At 42.6% G+C, this 22700-nt stretch overlaps 1 protein-coding gene across 1 annotated transcript; it reads right to left on the bottom strand.

The window, feature by feature from the left end:
- Positions 1–302: 302 nt before the first annotated feature.
- Positions 303–8129, bottom strand: crkl (v-crk avian sarcoma virus CT10 oncogene homolog-like). The gene is made up of 4 exons (XM_028418309.1): positions 7560–8129; positions 6886–7198; positions 6153–6627; positions 303–2524 (listed from the first exon to the last, which is right to left on the bottom strand). Exons 1-4 carry the CDS (start codon positions 7570–7572, stop codon positions 2390–2392), a joined length of 936 nt encoding a protein of 311 aa, XP_028274110.1. The 5' UTR covers positions 7573–8129; the 3' UTR covers positions 303–2389.
- Between the last annotated feature and the right edge of the window lie 14571 nt (positions 8130–22700).

Raw genomic sequence — 22700 nt, 5'->3', positions numbered from 1 at the left:
AGTGCTGAACAAACACAGGATGTGCCTGTCAGACGCTGCCCTTGAAAAGTTTTCTATCCCCCATCTGCAGGTCAGCTGGCTTTCTTTTCTTAGCACTTCATTAAAATTCATTAATTGCTTCCTTTCTCCTGGGCGCAGGCAGAATCAAAACTGGAACTGTCAAAAATTAGAGCAACTGTCCTGTGCTCTACATACACAAAGGGGGACGCCAATGAGCCACTGCAAAACACGTCACGCACCCATGCGTGTTAATATAAAAAAAGACACGCACTGTATGGAGGACACACACCAGAGAAGGCAAGTTAAAGAAGTAGACGTAAATTTTATTTACTTGTTCTGTACATAAAGGGTCAATACCAGCAAAGGTGTTAACCATGGGAAATATTAACACATGTAAATGGTATAAGAAAATAAAAGGCACAATTTTTAATTCTTAAGTAAAAGACAGGCTGTCCTAGAATATGAGAAAAGAGCACAGTAATACTGTTAATGCCATTACAAAATAACTCTGAAGCATAAGAAAAGCACGTTCACCTCAAGAAAAGGAAATAATCAGGGTGTATTGCTTAATTAGATTTCATTAAGCTTGAGAAGGAAACCCACCCAGCCTGCTCGGGCAGACCAGGTGGGATTAAAAATAAGAGAAACCTTTATTTAAATGAGGAAATAAATGAGATTAAGCAGCATTTGGCCAGGTAAAACCATCCCTCTGGCCAAGAGATCATGCACAGAGGCAACCAGCAGGCATTTTCCCTTTTGTAAATGTCACCTTAGGTACTTTTTGAAAACATAATTTGACAAAAAAGCTTGATTTTAATAGCCATCTAGAAACTGACCAAATGGGAAATGAGGCATACAACTAAAAGCTACGCAATATTGTTTAGTAATAGTTCTTAAGCAGAAATCTACGGTTCTGCACTGCTTGCAAATGCTTCATCCTCAGCTCCTACTCATCAACAGTAGTGGTTGTAGCACAATATGATTCGTTCCACTACTCTGATGTAGCCTTGTTTGCATAAAATGAGACAAAAAAAATGTGCATGGACCAAATATTGAAAGTTAAAATCCTACATGAAGAGGATCGACATCACATTAAAAACAAAACAGAGATGGGATTGCATGCGCAACGAGTAAGATTTCTCTCACTCTGAAAAGGCATTGATGGGATCTCATTGGCTTGCTCAGACATTCCTCCTTCCCTGACCACCCTGCCACTGAACGCGCAGGTTTTCGCTTTAGGGGAAAGGCCTCAGTCATGCCCACTGTTTTTTTTTTTCCTTTCTTTGCCTTGTAGTCAAGATGCTTATGGGAAGTGCTGGCCGGGGCTTCTACCATTGCTGTTTAACTTTTAAAAACATGTTGGAAGCTTGGCACTCCTACGCAACAAAAAAACCCCGCTAATCTCTAAGCAATGTCTTTTTAGTTCAAAATAACGTGAGAGTAAAGAGGTACCAAGTGGACATGCAGAATCCTCACTCTAGCATACATATTTGCCATGTCACCAAATAAAACAAAGCAAAACAAAAAGAAATGTTGATCTTCTGGCACAAGAAAGGAAAAGATAAATCACATATGGCCATGTCTTGTCTTATTAGCATAAGATAAATAAGTCTCATCAGCCAGCTGGGATGTAGAATGGATGGGTAAACCATGTCAAGTCACCACCTTCACACATCCGTCTGTACTGCTTCCTCTCGACACATACCACACATCATAAAGAAAAAACAACCTGTTAACCTCATGGCCAATATGTATGAGTATGTGTGTGGTTGTGTAATGGTGAAGGTAGAAAACAGTGATTGTTTGGAGGAATAACATTAGACTGGCTGGTTAGCTCCTCATTGCCTCAGTGCTCTCCCAAGTCCATAGGGATATTGCCTTTTCCCTATTTCACACAAATATCCTCACATTAAACAACACAAACACACATCAACGCTTTCGAAAGTCCCCATGACTTCAAACGTATCAAATATTCAGAGAAATCAAATTAAAAAAACATGTTATGTAATATGGTAAATATCAATTGTGAACACATGCACATAAACATACACACACCCACACACAAACATATGCACACTCACACTGATGCCCAGTGATCTGGAAATGAAAAGGACACTAATGTAGACACGCTGCCTGGCCTAGAACCAAGACACGGAAAAGGGGAACCGGGAGAAGTGGGCGTTCAGGTTTTAGTTTGGATCTGATGTCCAAAAGCTGTAAACAGTCAGAAAGCCTTGCAACAAGTTGGCAACAACAGAGGGGTCGCTATCATGGCACAGCCCCAAGCAGGCAAGCACATAACCGTGACACCGGCGGGAGGAGGTTGAAACGGCCAGCAGGTTTCAGGTATACGCTGATATTGGTGAGAGACTCTGGTCCAAGTCTTAGGTCAGTCACTCTCATCTGGATTCTGGGGGTCTATGATTTTGACATGGGTGAATGGGAAGAGACCCTTCCGTCCGTTTACCTCTCCCTCCCACTGACCGCTGATGTTCATCCGTGTAACCTTGACGATGTCTCCAACCTGAGAAGAGGAAGACAAGACAAGTTATAAGAGGACTTGTTTGCAGGATGTGCCATACATTACACACGTGCCTTTGAGTATTCTTTTAACATGAATGTTAGAAACATCAATTTGCATATTTTTACAAAACATACACACTAAAATAACAAGGAAAACTAGCACAAGAAAGCAAAACACAGAACACAAGACTAAAGCTCAATTCAAAATCTGTTCCCAACTGCACCAACAAAGCACTTGTGACAATCAGACTTTCATTTGTACATTTCAATGTACTTTATATAGATGAGAGTGCAGGTTGAGTGGCTAGGGTGCATGATGTATGTGCAAAATGCCCCAAGCACAGAGACCTGAGTTTGATCTCCATCTGAAAGGATCCCCTATTCTTCCTCCCTCTATTCCCACCTCCTCTGTCATTATCAACTAAAGGCATAAAGTAAAAAAAAAAAAAAAAAAAAAAGAGTGAACAGATGACAGTGGAGCACAGCACTGTCACTCAGATGGTCCAGTGACACTGACCGTGACCCCAATCTGTTAAAGCAATATGTTCTTCATCAGGAGTAGAAGGGAAAAGTCCCCATCATCAAAACCATGATTGAAACTTCAATGTGAGGCCACATGATTTTATCGTATTAAGATGAATGAGGCTTCAAGGACATCCTGTCCTAGAAATCATCTGTAACAATAATGTATGATGCCATTCTGGAATGACAAGAATCCAAGTCATAAAATGTATCCTTTGAATGATTTGCTTAAAAAAAGAACACTTCCTGAATTAGCCTGTTTGAAAGAAGCTGAATTTTGTTTTTGACATTACTTGGCAAACATTTACATTTATATATTTTTCACATGTTAATTTTTAGATACAAATCTTCTCTGTTAAAACACTGACTAAGATTACACACTATACAACTGACATTAGAACAAGGATACAAACAAAACAGCCTTATTTTTAGACAGTCTCTCAAGTGAATAAATAACTCATCACATCTGCATTCTGAACCCCACATGCCCCCAAAAATAGCCGCATCACAAAACCAAAGGGTTCTTGCCAGAAGCCATGAACATCTTCAGTGCGAGTCAGACAGAAGAGACATGATGAGACAGGAGCAGGTATGTGCAAGTTTTAGAGCACTAAATCAAAAATACCAGGGGAAATGCTGGGTGTTGAGTTTCATGGATTTTCTCGTGACTTCCCAAAATGCAAATACCTACATTTTTTCTTTGCACTATGGTCACACCGATTTACTAAGCACCACCTAATTCAGGACTAGCATCTTGCACCTCATCATCAAAATATACAGCATATCTCAGTTCTTTTCATATGTAGTAACATATGTAGAGCAAAGGTGAGTGAGTGTGAAGGATCATCACACTCGCAGTCTCCTAGCAAAGTAGTGGGGGGGGTTGCACAACAGTTAGGACACCTTATGTGAATAACGAGTGAATAACGCCCAAGTAAGGGCTTTCCAGGATTTCTTTAGAACTTGAGTTATTTAGGTCAGATCAAGAGAAGTGGGGTACAGAGGAGCAGCAAGTGTAGCGACCCTGCAATCCAATATACATGCATTTGGGTATCTGTATTTGCTACACTTCAGGTAACTGGCTATGGAGTATCTTTGCAGGCAGTGTGGTCTGCACTGCTCCTACAAGTGTGGAGGCGACTCCAAAAACCTGACCTGCATTCTCCACGAAAGACACAATTCCTGTGCTTAACAAAATGACACTGTGTGCTAGGTTTAAGCAAAGATGACGTTTTTAAGAGAAATGCACAGCATAGCAAATGTTATGGTGCTTCAGGGCATTTGTTGCAAAAGGGGAAATAACTTAAGTGTTAATCTATAGTAATTCTCAAATCTGCAACAAAAGCTCTATTTACTTCACTGCTAAACCATGATTACACCGAATAGACAGTGCCAAGAGAGCAAGACCTTGGTTTCAGTTCCAGTTCTCACATGCGTACATTCCCTTTCTCTTTAGCCTTCCTTCTGCTCCTTTATCTAGTCCAGTAGGTTGGTTATGTGGACTTTAGAACAGCATTATTAATAAATAAAAACTCTCATCTATAACTTAGTGTAGCTGTTGACAAGCAGTGAAGGGTGCAGAGACAGGCCTGCGTCACAGGACCTTGTTGATTAATTTAACCCAAGTCAGTGTCAGCTTGAATAAGCATGTTTCTGAGGTGACTGTTGTTAGTTGTCAATTGTTAAACAAAACACACAGAGGAAGGGCAGATGTGACTAATGCTGGCAGAGAGCTGGCTAACCTTTTGCATGAAGAGCATTCAGCATGTTTTACACTCATTTCTGTGCAAGAGTCATAATGAACAAGTGTATCTCTCCATCTCTCAGTTTACATCTATCATCCAGTGACAAAGTCTGATGTCAGTGAATAGCAGAAGAGCTAAGCTAAGACAGCTTTTATTTTCATCAGTCCCCTGGGGGAATCACTACCGCTCCATCTCCTGTCAGAGCATTGTGTTTGGGAGCCTCACCAGATTTTGGTTTTCAAGTGTGCACTGCGCATTACACTGCGTGTTTCGACATGCTGCCACTGTCGAGGCAGATTTGTATTTGCTGAAAAATGCAACACAGCTGTGAAATGAAACAGTATGGCTGTCAGAGCGGCTGCCAGTTTAGCAGCTAGGTGGCTAGTAGTGAGAGCCTGGGCCACTGTTAGCTTGAAACAACTGGGGTTCAATCGCCCATCAGTGAAAACTGAGTCACCCACCCTCAATTTGCAGCTGCCTCTGTGGTGTTTTGCTTCTATCATTCCAAGAAAACAGCGCACTAATCTCTTATACCTCCTCTTTCATGTCAGTGTGACTGCTTGTCCAACCAGAAGCCAGATTGAATGGTGTCTTAACTATCAAATACCAAGTTATACAAGTGGTTCATTCATTCAAAGTGAATACTAACTACCACTAAAACATAATCACAAAGTCAGATAACAGTTTCCAAGTAACATGTTGAAATTGTTGCATTCACTATATAATGAATCATATGTTGTTACCACACAAACAAGAACATAGACATACACTGTGTTGAAGACTGAGAAGAGCCACACGCTAACTTTCACACATCAAACTAGCAAAGACTTCTGTGGTCACACTTCAGATAGCACTGGTGTTTTCCTTTCCTAACAGCAGCTACCAACTACTGTAATTTAAATAAAAAGCAAAAAACAAAAAAAATATCACCACACTGTGAAACTTTCGCTGTGATCTACGAGGGGTCGGGAATTTCATTTATGTATTTTATTTTATTCAGAATGAGATCCAAGTGATCTTTTCCAGGTCAAGCAGGTAAACATTGTCATTTCTGTGTTGTCATGGCTGAGCTGGATACAAGCAGCATCTTATGTTTATTTTGGGATAAATGATGAGACAGTGCAGCTTCAAGCTGAGCAGCCTATGCCAAGACGTATCCCAGGCACTTACTTGGCACAGAGATTTACTGCATGCTGTTGCATTACAAATCAAAGGTACAGCCTGAAAAATGTAATGTGAACCAAAAGGTTCACCTGCACCATATCTACAAAAAGCATTAAGATATCAATTAAACAGCAGAAGCCTGTGTAACCCCTTAAAATAGACGGAAAGCAGAGACAGCAAGATCAAAATGAACCTTACCTCCAGAGCAAGAGCCGTTTTGTCGTAGGCACAGGGCACACGTTTCTGGATGGCCTTTGCCATGACGGGGCCGTTCTGCGTGGACGGTAGAGGAGTGATTACTGCTCCAGGTGTGCCAGGGGGCAACGGAGAAGGCGTCTGAGGCTGGGCGTAGGCGTGAACAATGGAGTGGGAGGGCTCGGGGATTCCATAACTGTTGGAGTTGCGAGACCCGTGGGAAGGCTGGCCGGGGTGGGGCGGGGGTCGTACCAATTTCTCTACGTAGGGCACAGGGATCATCCCGACGCGTCCGTCTTTATTCTTGGCGCTCCACCACTGCTCCTCGGGCTTCTCCAGGATGATGAGGATCTCCCCCTTCTTGAAGGGAAGGTCCTCCGCATCGCTGCCAGTGAAGTCGTACAGAGTCCGCACATACTCCAGATTTTCTTCCACGCCGATCATAGGCTGAATGGGACCGGTCAATGTGCTTGGATACCTGGGAAAAACACAGCACAAATGGAAATGGGCTAAAGTATTATATTATTTGGTCACATTTGAATCAGAATAATAACTTCTCAGCAACACACAGGCTGTTCAAAGTACACCAGGCTGTTTTATTTACATTCTCACACAGTGCTGTTCAAATTAGCCAGTCTGGGTGCTTTATGACATAACTGCCTGAAAGTAGGTTAGTCGTGATAAAAATAGACAGTCTGGTTAATAGGTGCTGGAAGTGCACTGGCTGACATCCTACCTGGGGGCCGGCTCTATCAGCGTGGTCGTGTCCAGGTAGTGGATTTTGTAGAACTCCAGGAGAGCCGGGAGGTGCTCAAATTCTTGATCCCCTATCTTAAACCTCTTGCTGGGCAAAGAGTTGATGATATAGTGAGACACTTTGGAGTTTTCAGATACTGACAGCACGTAATCGCCCGGGCAGGTCGACGAGTCTCGAACAAGAAACATGCCATGTCTCTGTCCTTGTAACCTATTCTGTGCCTCTTGTCGTGACACGGGTCCAAAATACCAGGAGGACCGATCAGATGAGTCAAAGCGAGCAGTTGACATTTCTGTTCAAAAAATAAGTTAATACAAAGTCCACAAATAAGAGGAAAAAACAATACAGCCTTAAGACAATAAGTTAAAAAAGTGTACGCGTGGTTGTGATCAGCCAATCGCAGCAAACTGTAGGATTTGGAAGATGCAGGGCAGGGCATTCGTCGCCCTGTGAGGGGTTTTTCTTTGAGCGATTTGTGCACAAACGCTGCAGGCTCCACAAAAAACAAACAAAAAAGCAATCTGACGTTTTCAGAAACAGGCTGCGACCGACTTGCTCCAACTTTGGGACATAATGTGGTTCCTGTGTTCAGCGCTTAGCGGCTGAGCAAATGTTAAGAGCGAGCAAAAAGCAGGAAAATAAAATAAACTTACGACAGATTAACATCGACGAAGGCCGAAGGAGCAACAAATGATCAATGAAGCTTCCCCTTTTCGTTCCGCCTTCCGAGAAAACAAGCAAGCTTCTCTTCTAATAATTTATCTCCTCCAGTCAGTGTCAGTTATGAGAACGGAAAAGGTGGCCTCAGCTTTTACATCTGATAACTCCTCATGTCTGCTGAAGGACGCCAGAAGCCGCGAGCAGGAGACGAAATGATTAGTTTGACTCTTCTTGATCTCACGATAAGGCACACGTCATGGAAATGCGTTTTTGAATCCCCGTTCTCGACTCGGAGCAGACTTTTGAGGCAACACGGCAAAAAAATGGCGGCCCGCAACACGTCTTCACGCACAAAATTATTTCACGGCAGCGGCGTGTCTCCTGCGCGTGCATCTCAGGAGCTGCGACCGTGTACGGTAGCTCCCGCGTGCATTCCCGACCGCTCACGAGGGATCCCGGCTTAGTGATTCTTAAATATATGATACTTTCCCTTGTTTCTGCTCGTCCCCCCCTCACCCGAAACACCAGAAGTGCGAGTATGAGACCGAAAAATGGCGACGGGAGGGCAGGTCCCGCTTTCTATCTGCACGTCACTGACGCCTGGAGGGGGGTGGGGGGTGGGAGGAGGAAAAGAGGGGGGTGGGCGGGTGACGGGACGCGGACAGCCCCCCACCCCCAGAGAGAGAGAGAGAGTGAGAGAGAGAGAGAGAGGTGTCAGTCATGTTTCCACTATAAAGCTAGAAAACATTATGACAAATAGCAATATACCAATAAACTACAGCTCTACTGTAAACAGCTACTCAGGTCTTTGCTTCTGTTCCCCAGCAGTCCATGTTTTTTAAATAATACTTTCAAAAGCGGTAATGAACAGTAATAATATTACAATTTATTGTGTACAATAAATTATTTACTTAGTTTTTGATGCACTACGTACAGTTTTCTTATAAACCACTTCTACCTCTACTCACCTGTGCAATAACTGTTAATATGTAAACTGTTTTTTGATTGTATTCTATATTTTATTGGTAGTCTATTTTATAATGTATATATCTTTTCTTAACTTATCCTTTGCTGTCTGTATCTGCCGTTGCAAAAATGCAATTTCCCCATTGTGGGACTAATAAAGGTTTCTTAATCTTAATCTTAATATTACTATTTTACGGGAGAGGATTAGGGCCACAAAAAAAATTAAAAATTGTCAGAAAAATTATTCTGTCTTTAATCTTAGGATTCTGACTTTTTTCTCAAAAGTCTGACAGAATACATTTTTTTGTGTCATGACAATTTTTTTTTTTTTTTAGTGGCCCCAATCCTCCTCTGTAAACTATTGACAGATGCTTTCCATTAGTAAAAGTTATGTAGGCCTATTGCTAAAGTAGGCCATTGTAAGAAAAATAAAATAGATATCTTGAAGCCAAAACCTGCAATAAATAAAAAAAAGGACAGGTTTGCCTGAGATGTTTTGTCGCCATCTTGGTAGCGATCAGCTCCCAGTTGTGCGATCATTTATTCCCCTTACAATTGTGATGGTGAAACTCTTTTAGTGTACCATGTTTAAAACGTGTTTATAACTACTCTAACTCTAAGTTGTGTTTTGTTGAACTTTTTATAGTTATCGTAGGTTAGTAAATCCTGTAATTACAATTTGTGGCCACAGAGGCCGCTATTTCACCTGCTCAGCAACATTTCCATTGTGTTTAATTAGCAGTAGACATAATTATACTTCTTTGTATAGTGTGTTAGTCTACACTTATAAATTATATTTTTTTATCTGTAGCCTGTATTTCTATGTAAATGTAGTTCTATCTGGATTATCGTGTTAGATCATGTACGTCTATAATGATCAGCTTGAAATTAGGTTTTGAGCGGCCAAATAAAAAGTACAGCATATTTGTACAGTCAACATCTTTTTAATACCACCAGTCAAACTTTTTTTAAATATATTTCCCTATTTTCATTTCCTGTTGTTCTTCAACTTCCCCTCCATCCAATCTCATGATAGGTTTATCTAGCACAGACCTGTAACACATTCATTTGGAGCTTGCCAACCTACCATTACACTGAGACTGAAAGAGCAAATTTATATGCAGGGAGGCAGAGCTTTCAAAGACAAACCCTAGAAGACGTGATGCAAACAAAAGACAGCATTACAAAACACAAGCCGAGGCGCGACAAAGCCATCCAATGTGGCAGAACAACTTCTGCTCAGTGATGAAAGTAAAATATATACAGAGGCAGTTCTCTTCCTGTGGTGACTGAGGTTTCAGTGACCATGCCTCACAAGGCTACAGCTGGCACGGAGTGGCTCCCATAACTGCAACACTGTCTGAATGTTAATAGAGCTGCATCCACTGGGGCTTAATGGCTAAAGCCTGCCAATTCCCACATTTCCACAAAGATGCAGTGGTGCAACAAACTGTGAAGAAAGATAGATTCTTCTTCCTCAGAAATATAAATGTTACATTCTGTGCTAAACCAGAGTATATATTTTGATAAATTTCCAAAATGTGATTGGAACCATTCAATAAGATAAGGCTAGTTGGGAGTTAAATTGTGGTTTTGTCAATCCACAAGGTCTTTTCTCAGTTTATTTTGGAAGTGAGACTATAGGGAGTTATGACATATCTGCATGTATGGCGTGCTGTCGACCTACTAAACTGATCAGATGGTCACTAGGACGTTTTTTTCAGAAACATCTCCATCTGCTAGATGCAGGAAAATAAATTGTATTTTCAATTTACCTTATTGCAAGAAGATGAAATTTGACTGGCGCGTGGGATGTCATCACACCCGATGACTTTTCCAATGGTTTCCTCCTCTATTAAAAGTGTACCTTAGTGGCAAAGCTATAAGCTAACTGCAGTGTGATAGGTTACACCAACACTGCTCAGAAAAATAAAGAGAACACTAAAATAACACATCCAAGACCTCGATGAATGAAATATTCCAGTAGAAAATCTTTATTCATCACATAGTGGAATATGTTAAGAACAAAATAACATAATGATTGTCTGTTCCACTTTTTTAAGAAGTCACATTTTTTGGTCTGACTTTGATTCCAGACTTTCTGCTTCTGCAACACCTTCCTCACGCCTTCCACATGGAGGTCAACGTCTCTGCTAAACACCAAAACATCATCAAGGTATGGTACACAAACATCATCTCTTAGATCTCCCAGGCAGCTCTCCATGTACCTCTGAAAAGCGGCTGGGGCATTTGTCAGACCGAAGGGGATCCTCAGTCATTCATACAATCCCCAGGGTGTAATGAAGGGGGTGCATGCCCTGCTCTCCTCACTGACAAAGCCCTGATGATACCTTGATCAAGTACGGTGAACCATGAGTTTCCTCCAAGGTTGTACCATATTTCCTGGATTCTTGGGATGGGGTGCCGGTCAGGATGTGTCTTTTCATTCAACTGTCTATAATCGATGCAGAGCCGCATCGAAGAATCCTTTTTTCTCACAATCACTATTGGTGATGAGTAGGAAGAAGTTGACTTCTGTATCCATCCCCTAAGTCCTGAATATGTTTTTTTACCTCCTGGTATAAGTGACGTGGAATGCGTTGTATGTTTTTGTGACTGGGGTGTCATCTTTCAGGCGTATTGTCATCTGCAGGTCAGGAATACATCCAGTGTCCCAGTCATCTTTAGCGAAGACCTCACTCTCCTCTCTCAGCATCTGTCGCACCTTTTGCTGTTGCTCTGTAGTTAAGTGGGAGTGGTCGACAGGGGGATCCCAAAGCTTTTCATCACACTTCATCATGTTCATCTTGTGACTGATGTCCTACCAGTGTCTTCAACACTTTGTACAGCATCAACAGCATACCCAAATCAACTCTATCAGAGTTAATTCCAACACTTTTAAAGTGTCTATATGGGCCCACACCACAAAGTGTTAATACTGTTTTTAAAGTGTTAGTATCTTAACACTCTCAAGGAGTTATTATTCACTATTCTTAGAGTCAAAATCACTCTCCAACACTAACCAGTGTTAGTTTTTCTCAACTCTAGTGTATAGTGTTAGACTTAACTTTCTCAGTGTGAATTTAATTCAAGTTAATTTACACTCTCTCTCTCTCTCTCTCTATATATATATATATATATATATATATACACACATATATGTATATATATATATAATATACATATATATATATATATATATATATATATATATATATATATATATATATATATATATACACACATATAATATGTATACATATACATGTATATATATATATACATATAATATGTATACATATACATATAATACACACTATATACTTTTTCTTTTATCACATGCTTTGAAAAAAAGAGCCCAGGTTAAGGTTAAAACATTTTTTGTTTAATTACATTTAATATCATGATCAATATTCAGAATTAAGCAATTATAAAAATCGTATACATTTGTAAAAGCTTTTAAGGTTTACCTGGCTCGCTTCATCACAATCCAGCTCATTCAAGTCCCTCTTACTTGTGGATGTCAGGATGATGGTTGAATCAGACGAAAGTGAAGGAGCAGGTGATGCTGAAGGGTCAGGCAGGAAGGACTGATGAAGACGATTCATCTGCACACAGAAAGTCAGCACAGTTCACATATTTATGCTGGACATGTAGCACAGAGGGATAACTGCTCATGTCTTGCGAGCGTCACTAGTCTCTGCCAGCTTTGCCAATGTGTTTTATTTCCCTAAAATACAGCTTGCATGAATACATGGCATCTCAGTTTTATCGCGGACTGTCTGAAACTCCTGCTTTTCGTTTATTTATATGAAACCCACTGCCTCAGCACGTCTGCTGTCAGACCCTCGACACCTTTCCTCTGCGTTGTGTTGTGGGGAATTGTGGTGGAAGTTGCGTGTGGAGGGAGGAGAACACCAGCCGCGGGAGTTGTAATTGTGACTGGACCACGGACCACTGCCAACAATAAAACAAACATTACTGGCATCACGTAATATTCAGACCCGCCAGATACCATGTCAAACTACGTACGTAACAAAAATACAACAAAGGCCAGTGGGTGGTTTTAGCAGGTTTCATAAACCAACGAAAATCACTGGACCACCCAACCCATCTTACCTTCAAGGTAGAACAGTAAGCAGACGCTTGTCCAGGAGAGTTGCGCCCAAACTACGGTGTCCCGGGGGGCTCATTAAGTGTGGGTAAACTGTGGGTTACACGGCTGCCACCTAGTGGCCAAAATAAATACCTGCCTTACATATACAAGTACGGCTATATAGGCTGGCTAACATAGTTTAGCTAACGCTAACGCACACAACTAATGCAGCAGCTAATGCCCACAGAACTTACTCAAATATCTCGGTTAGCTGCAATATTTACATCGACTGAAGCTGTACATGAATTAGCATTAACTGAATTTCAGAAAACTGAGACAATTGTTAGCGTCGTCAAACCAAACAGAGCGCGAGATAATGAGAAATACTAACGTTAAATATAAGGTTATACATAACCTTATACTAAGTTATTTATCACATTTACTTACCAAACAACGTGGTCTCAGCTGGAGAAAAGTTTAACTGGCAGCTCCTAGAATGACAACCAACCGTGGTATTCTGCGGAGAATGTACGGGGGCGGGGTTGTTGCGTAAAATGTGGTTCACTGACACTTACAGAGTTAATTCATAAACACTCCGCTCCACTCTAACACCAAGAATTAGTGCTCAGAGAGTAAAACATTTGACTCTGTTAAGAGTTAAATTAACTCTACTCCTGCCTAAATTTGGCCAACACCAGAAATTTAACTCTTCTAAATGTGCTGTGTACAGTAAGCCCAGAATGGTCCTGTGTTGTAGCCTGATATCTTCATCTCTAGTGTTTTCAACTACCACTGAAATGGCAGCTTTACCGTCACTAGGTAACTGCACTAACCGCTGCTTAACTTGTAGTCCTGGAGGCCATGGTGCGTCTACGCTTGGCTCCAGGATCACGTACTGCTCCTTTAATATGGCCTTATTAAGATTGCCACATACCCCCTTGCTGTCTGAACCAAACTGCATTTATGTTTTTTAGTACAGTGCAAACTGCTTTTGCTTTTTTCCGTCCCACATCAAGCGCTGAACTTGGACTATGCACAAACTTGATGGCTGCAACCCTGTTAGTAGACATGTTGCTCTGCGCTAGCTCTTCAATAACAATATTATAGGTTTTGTGAGCGGGTGGGTACTTACTTATATAGGTACAAACAGGCCACTGTCTTGATTTCCAGGCAGGCTAAACTCCACTCCTATCCAGCCCTCATAAGGTACCTGTGTCCCATTTGCGGCTGATAAGTCTAACATTCCTTTGTCCAGGAGTTCTTTCACTGATCGAATCTCAGCATCTGGCAAGTGTGCCTTTTTCCAATCCATGTCCACAATAAACACCTGAGATCCTATGTCCCATAGTACTGTTGTTTGAACACCTCCAAGATTACACTGGACAAGGCTTCAGCGTCCCAATCACCTTGCTGTTTTCTTTTGTTTCCCTGACAGTGGACACTGACTGAGTAGCAGAGCTGCAGGGTTCTGCTGATCGGAGTTGGACACTTCAATTTTACAGGTGCTGGCAGCTGTATCCTCTCTTTTATGGCAACCCACAGCCCAGTGTTCAGTGCTGCCATGCTTGTAGCAGTGTGTACATTTTCCCTCTGGATTTGACTTTTCACACTCATGACACTTTCTGGGGTTTCTTTTAACAGTACTGGAGTAATTCTGTTTGGTTTTAGGTGGCTTGTCCTCCTCCCTGCTCAGCTTGACTTGGGTGAGAGCGGCAACATGGGTTGTGAGATTCTGAAGAGATTCACAGATCCCTTCATTAATCACATCAACCTTCTCTATTATTGGATTGGGTTTAACTGGGTGGCTCTGGCCTGTTCCCCTCTTTCACCCTCCTGCACCATGGCTACTGATTTTTGTTTAGTAACAGATGACTACTCATTTTTTCCAACAACACTTCATCTTGTACAGTGGGATCTTGCAGGAATGGCTTAACATCTGTACGGACAGACTGAGTCTGCACGAGTTCTGGGTTGTATTTCAGTCCCTCTTCTGCTCTCAGATGCAAACAGAACTTTTTGCCTGAGGTCCATGGTGCGGATGAGAAACTGCACTGGGGTCTCTTTTGGCATTTGTACAGCTTGGGTCAGAGCATGATACAACTCGGTGGCATCTTTCTCTATAAAGTGGAATCAACAGCTTCCGTTCCACCTCTGCTAGTAGCAATTCCTACTCACTGTCCATGTTTCTTCAGTCTTTGATTTACTCACAGTGTGAAGAAGGCAAGTGTACTTCTCTGCTGCGGCTCCCCTGGCTGCTGCGGTGGAGAGCTGGTGGCTTTCCGAGCTAGCTTGGCTACGCTCGTGTCTGTAGCACACAGCGCGTGATTCTCCACAATGACCAGCTTTTCTCTGGCTGAAAACTTGCTTCAACCAGGCGGAAACACCAAAAAATGATGATGCACCTCCAAAATGAAAAGAAGCATGCAGCCATCTTCAGTTTTCATTCTTTATTTGCAACATGCCCTTAGCAAGCGATACCCCTCGTCTTCAGCCATTTCCCTTGGAAATTAAGGCAAAACCAATAGTGTTGTGAATCTGCTCTCATGAAAACAATAACAAAAATCATAAAATAACAGATTTCTTCTTCTTCAGGGGGTCATACTAACTTAAATGAGCACTATGAAATGAAATCAAACCTGAAACATAAGCATAATTGTTCCGGTGCGTTACACATGCAGTTTAGTTTAGAGAAGGTTTCTCAGAATCTTCTTGATCACACAGCGGATGTTTGTGAAAAAGATGTCATTGCCTGTTATGGTGAGGTGGACTCCATCTTGTTCATACAGTTGGTTGTTGACGAATTTCAGATTGGGATGTTCAACAGTTTCCCCTCCAAAGCATTTAGCGTTCTTTGTAATGCCTTTATTCACACTGTTCCTGTCTCTAAAGACTTTCAGCGGCTTTCCATTTTTCCATCTTTTCCGCTCGATGATGTGTGAATATATGATTTTCATGGAGGGAAACTCTTTGTGGAGATACGCCAAGTCCCTGGTCATAGAAGATAAAAGTTCACTGGCTGACAGAAGTCCCAGGTCATTGCCCCCTGCATGGATGACAATAATATCAGGGGGACATCTCTGTGCAGACAGCTCTGCATAAAAACAGGGAAGGACGTCATTCCAGAACATTTCTTCTTTGCCACACCATTTAACTGTGGCATCCATAAGTCCAAGATTAAAGCCGAATATGTCCAATGCATCTGCCTCCCCTCGCGCAATGTAACTAGACCCAGTGATCCAGATCAGGCAGGTCTTTGCTTTGTTTGCTGATGGGATGCAGGAATTGGGTACATCGTTTGATGCACTGTCTCTATCATACTTCCTCCTTTTTCGCCCTAAGAAGGAGTCTTGTGGGAAACTTGTGTCTTCCTCCTCTGTGTCATAGCTCACTGCCTTCCTCTTGCAGGAGAAGGTACTACTCTTGGACATTTGTAGCGGTGATTCCTCCTTGCAGATCTTCTTCCTCTTTCTTTTTGGAACGACACTCTCAGAGCTTCTGTGACGTTTTTCTCCTCTAACATTTGCACTGATGCTGTTTCTTGTCAGAGTAGAGGAGTCAGCAACAGAGGAGCTGTCAGATACTTTGTCTCCTGAAGGCAGATCATGAGTTTTAAAGGCCTGACAATCAGAAGGAGTTGGTTGGCGTGGCTGTTGGGTGAAAGCCTGACTTGAGTTTGGAATCCCTAAATGGCAATGGCAGCTATCCATAGCATCAACAGAAGACTGTGCAAAACTGCTTGCATCTAAAAAATGAAGCATGCTTTGCATTGTGATAAATCGATGCTGCAACACCTGTCTGGGAGTTATTCTTTTTGAAGGATCCAGCTGCAGCATTTCCATGACTAGCTCCACAAAGTCTTCCAAATCAGTCGTGTATACAAGGCTGTCAACTGTTAACAAATGATCCACTGACTCCTGATTGGTTTTCTTTAACTCATCCAGAATGGTAAAACATTTAACGTTCGGGACTCCATACTCCTCTGGTGTCATGACTCTCCACTGATCTGACTCATGCTTGAAAAACTGGCTTGTTTTTGATCCTGCATTGAGCAGATGCTGGGGAAACTGTTTGTGACTTTGGGCTATGCTCCAAATCATGTCATATTCACAGTCCCCAGGGTAAAGTTCTAAGCCATGAAACAGCTCAACAGCAATGCAGCCAAGTGACCACATGTCTATGGCTTCAGTACAGGGGAGACCCAAAAGTACCTCTGGGGCTCTGTACCACCTGGTCTGAGGTTTCCAGCCTTCCGGTACGTTGTGGACGGACGTTGAGCAGCCAAAGTCTATAACCTTCACCTTTAGAGGCTGCAGTTCATGGTCTACCATCATAATGTTTTGTGGTTTGAGATCTGCATGCACGATTCCTAAATTCTTCAGTGCCTCTAGAGCTGTGGCCAACTGGTGTATAATTGGCCGGATCTCTATCAGCGAGAGTGTTCCCCTTAAATGAAGAAATTCCTTCAGGCTAATATCAAGGAGTTCAAACTCCTGCCACAGATGCCCATCGCAGACAAAGGAATATTCCCACCTGACCAAGTTGTATTTGTCAGGGTTGATGGCTTTCAGCTGGGTCAGGATAAACTCCTCCGTAGATGTAGTAATGGTCTTCTTTGCCATTTTCAAAACCACCTTTTCATTGGTGGCTGTTTTGTGACTTTTCACAGCTAATCCAAAGGTACCGCTTCCTAGAATCTCCTCAATGATGTATGCTGAGGACTTGGAGTTGAGCTGGCTTCCTTTGTAGATACTTAAACAGGCCATGTCTGTCACAAAAAAGTTGTCTTCTCAGATAAGTCCAAATGCTTTCCAAATGCTATCCAAAAGAGTGTGTGATATATGTCATGTCAGACAACAAACCGTTGTCATGGTAACCTGACTAGAACAGCTCAGAGCCTTAATTGTTGTACGACCATAGGCGTCGCTACCATTATATCAGAGGGGGACGTGTCCCCCCCACATTTTAAAACGGCCCGTTTGGACCCCCCCCCCACATTTAGTGAGTAGGAAACTCCACCTAACGCTGTTTCGATTGCTCGTGAAAAACTCCGTTCCACTTGGTTCATAAGAGAATAACCTCACCGCTGAAATCCACTCCATGTTTTCCTGGTTACCACAGCGCTGCAATACCGTTACTATAGTAACGGACCTAACAAAGCCAGTGGCTTTCTTCGAGCGAGCGTAAAACACCGTAAAGAGAACCGTCAGTGCTGGTCGAAGCTGGAGGAGGTAACGTCAGTGTCATCCCACAAAGTCCAGCTCATACTGAAGCCTTACTGCTTTGTCACATGGCCCCAGGTGACGTTAGGTTGATGTTAAATCAACAGAAAAGTAGGGAGGAAGCTACTGTTTACTTTCAGTTACAGTAGACGGTATTATTTGTCTGATGACATGTTGTTGCCTTTTCTGCTCCCTCCCCACACACAATGGACATGAGGAGATTCTAGCAAAGACACGGAGAGTTAGAGTTTTCAGCATTAACCCATATTGTAATAAGGCCAGGTTAGCTTCTGTTAGCCTGCTAGCCATGTTTCTTCAGTCTTTGATTTACTCACAGTGTGAAGAAGGCAAGTGTACTTCTCTGCTGCGGCTCCCCTGGCTGCTGCGGTGGAGAGCTGGTGGCTTTCCGAGCTAGCTTGGCTACGCTCGTGTCTGTAGCACACAGCACGTGATTCTCCACAATGACCAGCTTTTCTCTGGCTGAAAACTTGCTTCAACCAGGCGGAAACACCAAAAAATGATGATGCACCTCCAAAATGAAAAGAAGCATGCAGCCATCTTCAGTTTTCATTCTTTATTTGCAACATGCCCTTAGCAAGCGATACCCCTCGTCTTCAGCCATTTCCCTTGGAAATTAAGGCAAAACCAATAGTGTTGTGAATCTGCTCTCATGAAAACAATAACAAAAATCATAAAATAACAGATTTCTTCTTCTTCAGGGGGTCATACTAACTTAAATGAGCACTATGAAATGAAATCAAACCTGAAACATAAGCATAATTGTTCCGGTGCGTTACACATGCAGTTTAGTTTAGAGAAGGTTTCTCAGAATCTTCTTGATCACACAGCGGATGTTTGTGAAAAAGATGTCATTGCCTGTTATGGTGAGGTGGACTCCATCTTGTTCATACAGTTGGTTGTTGACGAATTTCAGATTGGGATGTTCAACAGTTTCCCCTCCAAAGCATTTAGCGTTCTTTGTAATGCCTTTATTCACACTGTTCCTGTCTCTAAAGACTTTCAGCGGCTTTCCATTTTTCCATCTTTTCCGCTCGATGATGTGTGAATATATGATTTTCATGGAGGGAAACTCTTTGTGGAGATACGCCAAGTCCCTGGTCATAGAAGATAATAGTTCACTGGCTGACAGAAGTCCCAGGTCATTGCCCCCTGCATGGATGACAATAATATCAGGGGGACATCTCTGTGCAGACAGCTCTGCATAAAAACAGGGAAGGACGTCATTCCAGAACATTTCTTCTTTGCCACACCATTTAACTGTGGCATCCATAAGTCCAAGATTAAAGCCGAATATGTCCAATGCATCTGCCTCCCCTCGCGCAATGTAACTAGACCCAGTGATCCAGATCAGGCAGGTCTTTGCTTTGTTTGCTGATGGGATGCAGGAATTGGGTACATCGTTTGATGCACTGTCTCTATCATACTTCCTCCTTTTTCGCCCTAAGAAGGAGTCTTGTGGGAAACTTGTGTCTTGCTCCTCTGTGTCATAGCCCACTGCCTTCCTCTTGCAGGAGAAGGTACTACTCTTGGACATTTGTAGCGGTGATTCCTCCTTGCAGATCTTCTTCCTCTTTCTTTTTGGAACGACACTCTCAGAGCTTCTGTGACGTTTTTCTCCTCTAACATTTGCACTGATGCTGTTTCTTGTCAGAGTAGAGGAGTCAGCAACAGAGGAGCTGTCAGATACTTTGTCTCCTGAAGGCAGATCATGAGTTTTAAAGGCCTGACAATCAGAAGGAGTTGGTTGGCGTGGCTGTTGGGTGAAAACCTGACTTGAGTTTGGAATCCCTAAATGGCAATGGCAGCTATCCATAGCATCAACAGAAGACTGTGCAAAACTGCTTGCATCTAAAAAATGAAGCATGCTTTGCATTGTGATAAATCGATGCTGCAACACCTGTCTGGGAGTTATTCTTTTTGAAGGATCCAGCTGCAGCATTTCCATGACTAGCTCCACAAAGTCTTCCAAATCAGTCGTGTATACAAGGCTGTCAACTGTTAACAAATGATCCACTGACTCCTGATTGGTTTTCTTTAACTCATCCAGAATGGTAAAACATTTAACGTTCGGGACTCCATACTCCTCTGGTGTCATGACTCTCCACTGATCTGACTCATGCTTGAAAAACTGGCTTGTTTTTGATCCTGCATTGAGCAGATGCTGGGGAAACTGTTTGTGACTTTGGGCTATGCTCCAAATCATGTCATATTCACAGTCCCCAGGGTAAAGTTCTAAGCCATGAAACAGCTCAACAGCAATGCAGCCAAGTGACCACATGTCTATGGCTTCAGTACAGGGGAGACCCAAAAGTACCTCTGGGGCTCTGTACCACCTGGTCTGAGGTTTCCAGCCTTCCGGTACGTTGTGGACGGACGTTGAGCAGCCAAAGTCTATAACCTTCACCTTTAGAGGCTGCAGTTCATGGTCTACCATCATAATGTTTTGTGGTTTGAGATCTGCATGCACGATTCCTAAATTCTTCAGTGCCTCTAGAGCTGTGGCCAACTGGTGTATAATTGGCCGGATCTCTATCAGCGAGAGTGTTCCCCTTAAATGAAGAAATTCCTTCAGGCTAATATCAAGGAGTTCAAACTCCTGCCACAGATGCCCATCGCAGACAAAGGAATATTCCCACCTGACCAAGTTGTATTTGTCAGGGTTGATGGCTTTCAGCTGGGTCAGGATAAACTCCTCCGTAGATGTAGTAATGGTCTTCTTTGCCATTTTCAAAACCACCTTTTCATTGGTGGCTGTTTTGTGACTTTTCACAGCTAATCCAAAGGTACCGCTTCCTAGAATCTCCTCAATGATGTATGCTGAGGACTTGGAGTTGAGCTGGCTTCCTTTGTAGATACTTAAACAGGCCATGTCTGTCACAAAAAAGTTGTCTTCTCAGATAAGTCCAAATGCTTTCCAAATGCTATCCAAAAGAGACTAGTGCACTTCCAGTCAACTGTTCTAAATTCACCTAAAGACCCAGTTATAGAATCTTTCTTATCTGATCTAGATGTCATTACATGTCTATTGTGTGATTGGCTGCAGAATTGTGTGATATATGTCATGTCAGACAACAAACCGTTGTCATGGTAACCTGACTAGAACAGCTCAGAGCCTTAATTGTTGTACGACCATAGGCGTCGCTACCATTATATCAGAGGGGGACGTGTCCCCCCCACATTTTAAAACGGCCCGTTTGGACCCCCCCCCACATTTAGTGAGTAGGAAACTCCACCTAACGCTGTTTCGATTGCTCGTGAAAAACTCTGTTCCACTTGGTTCATAAGAGAATAACCTCACCGCTGAAATCCACTCCATGTTTTCCTGGTTACCACAGCGCTGCAATACCGTTACTATAGTAACGGACCTAACAAAGCCAGTGGCTTTCTTCGAGCGAGCGTAAAACACCGTAAAGAGAACCGTCAGTGCTGGTCGAAGCTGGAGGAGGTAACGTCAGTGTCATCCCACAAAGTCCAGCTCATACTGAAGCCTTACTGCTTTGTCACATGGCCCCAGGTGACGTTAGGTTGATGTTAAATCAACAGAAAAGTAGGGAGGAAGCTACTGTTTACTTTCAGTTACAGTAGACGGTATTATTTGTCTGATGACATGTTGTTGCCTTTTCTGCTCCCTCCCCACACACAATGGACATGAGGAGATTCTAGCAAAGACACGGAGAGTTAGAGTTTTCAGCATTAACCCATATTGTAATAAGGCCAGGTTAGCTTCTGTTAGCCTGCTAGCCATGTTTCTTCAGTCTTTGATTTACTCACAGTGTGAAGAAGGCAAGTGTACTTCTCTGCTGCGGCTCCCCTGGCTGCTGCGGTGGAGAGCTGGTGGCTTTCCGAGCTAGCTTGGCTACGCTCGTGTCTGTAGCACACAGCACGTGATTCTCCACAATGACCAGCTTTTCTCTGGCTGAAAACTTGCTTCAACCAGGCGGAAACACCAAAAAATGATGATGCACCTCCAAAATGAAAAGAAGCATGCAGCCATCTTCAGTTTTCATTCTTTATTTGCAACATGCCCTTAGCAAGCGATACCCCTCGTCTTCAGCCATTTCCCTTGGAAATTAAGGCAAAACCAATAGTGTTGTGAATCTGCTCTCATGAAAACAATAACAAAAATCATAAAATAACAGATTTCTTCTTCTTCAGGGGGTCATACTAACTTAAATGAGCACTATGAAATGAAATCAAACCTGAAACATAAGCATAATTGTTCCGGTGCGTTACACATGCAGTTTAGTTTAGAGAAGGTTTCTCAGAATCTTCTTGATCACACAGCGGATGTTTGTGAAAAAGATGTCATTGCCTGTTATGGTGAGGTGGACTCCATCTTGTTCATACAGTTGGTTGTTGACGAATTTCAGATTGGGATGTTCAACAGTTTCCCCTCCAAAGCATTTAGCGTTCTTTGTAATGCCTTTATTCACACTGTTCCTGTCTCTAAAGACTTTCAGCGGCTTTCCATTTTTCCATCTTTTCCGCTCGATGATGTGTGAATATATGATTTTCATGGAGGGAAACTCTTTGTGGAGATACGCCAAGTCCCTGGTCATAGAAGATAATAGTTCACTGGCTGACAGAAGTCCCAGGTCATTGCCCCCTGCATGGATGACAATAATATCAGGGGGACATCTCTGTGCAGACAGCTCTGCATAAAAACAGGGAAGGACGTCATTCCAGAACATTTCTTCTTTGCCACACCATTTAACTGTGGCATCCATAAGTCCAAGATTAAAGCCGAATATGTCCAATGCATCTGCCTCCCCTCGCGCAATGTAACTAGACCCAGTGATCCAGATCAGGCAGGTCTTTGCTTTGTTTGCTGA

This window comes from Parambassis ranga, chromosome 12 (assembly GCF_900634625.1).
Source record: "Parambassis ranga chromosome 12, fParRan2.1, whole genome shotgun sequence".
In the NCBI taxonomy this organism is placed as follows: Eukaryota; Metazoa; Chordata; class Actinopteri; family Ambassidae; genus Parambassis; species Parambassis ranga.
Note: the sequence above shows the minus strand (reverse complement) of the source record. Positions and strands in the feature narration are given on the sequence as shown.

What these genes read in the sequence shown, in the direction of transcription:
- crkl (XM_028418309.1), bottom strand. An exon ending in CTGATAGAGCCGGCCCCCAG is followed by an intron (nt 6,628 to 6,885) that starts GTAGGATGTCAG and finishes TGTTTTTCCCAG; the next exon opens with GTATCCAAGCACATTGACCG. An exon ending in AAACGGCTCTTGCTCTGGAG is followed by an intron (nt 2,525 to 6,152) that starts GTAAGGTTCATT and finishes TCCTCTTCTCAG; the next exon opens with GTTGGAGACATCGTCAAGGT.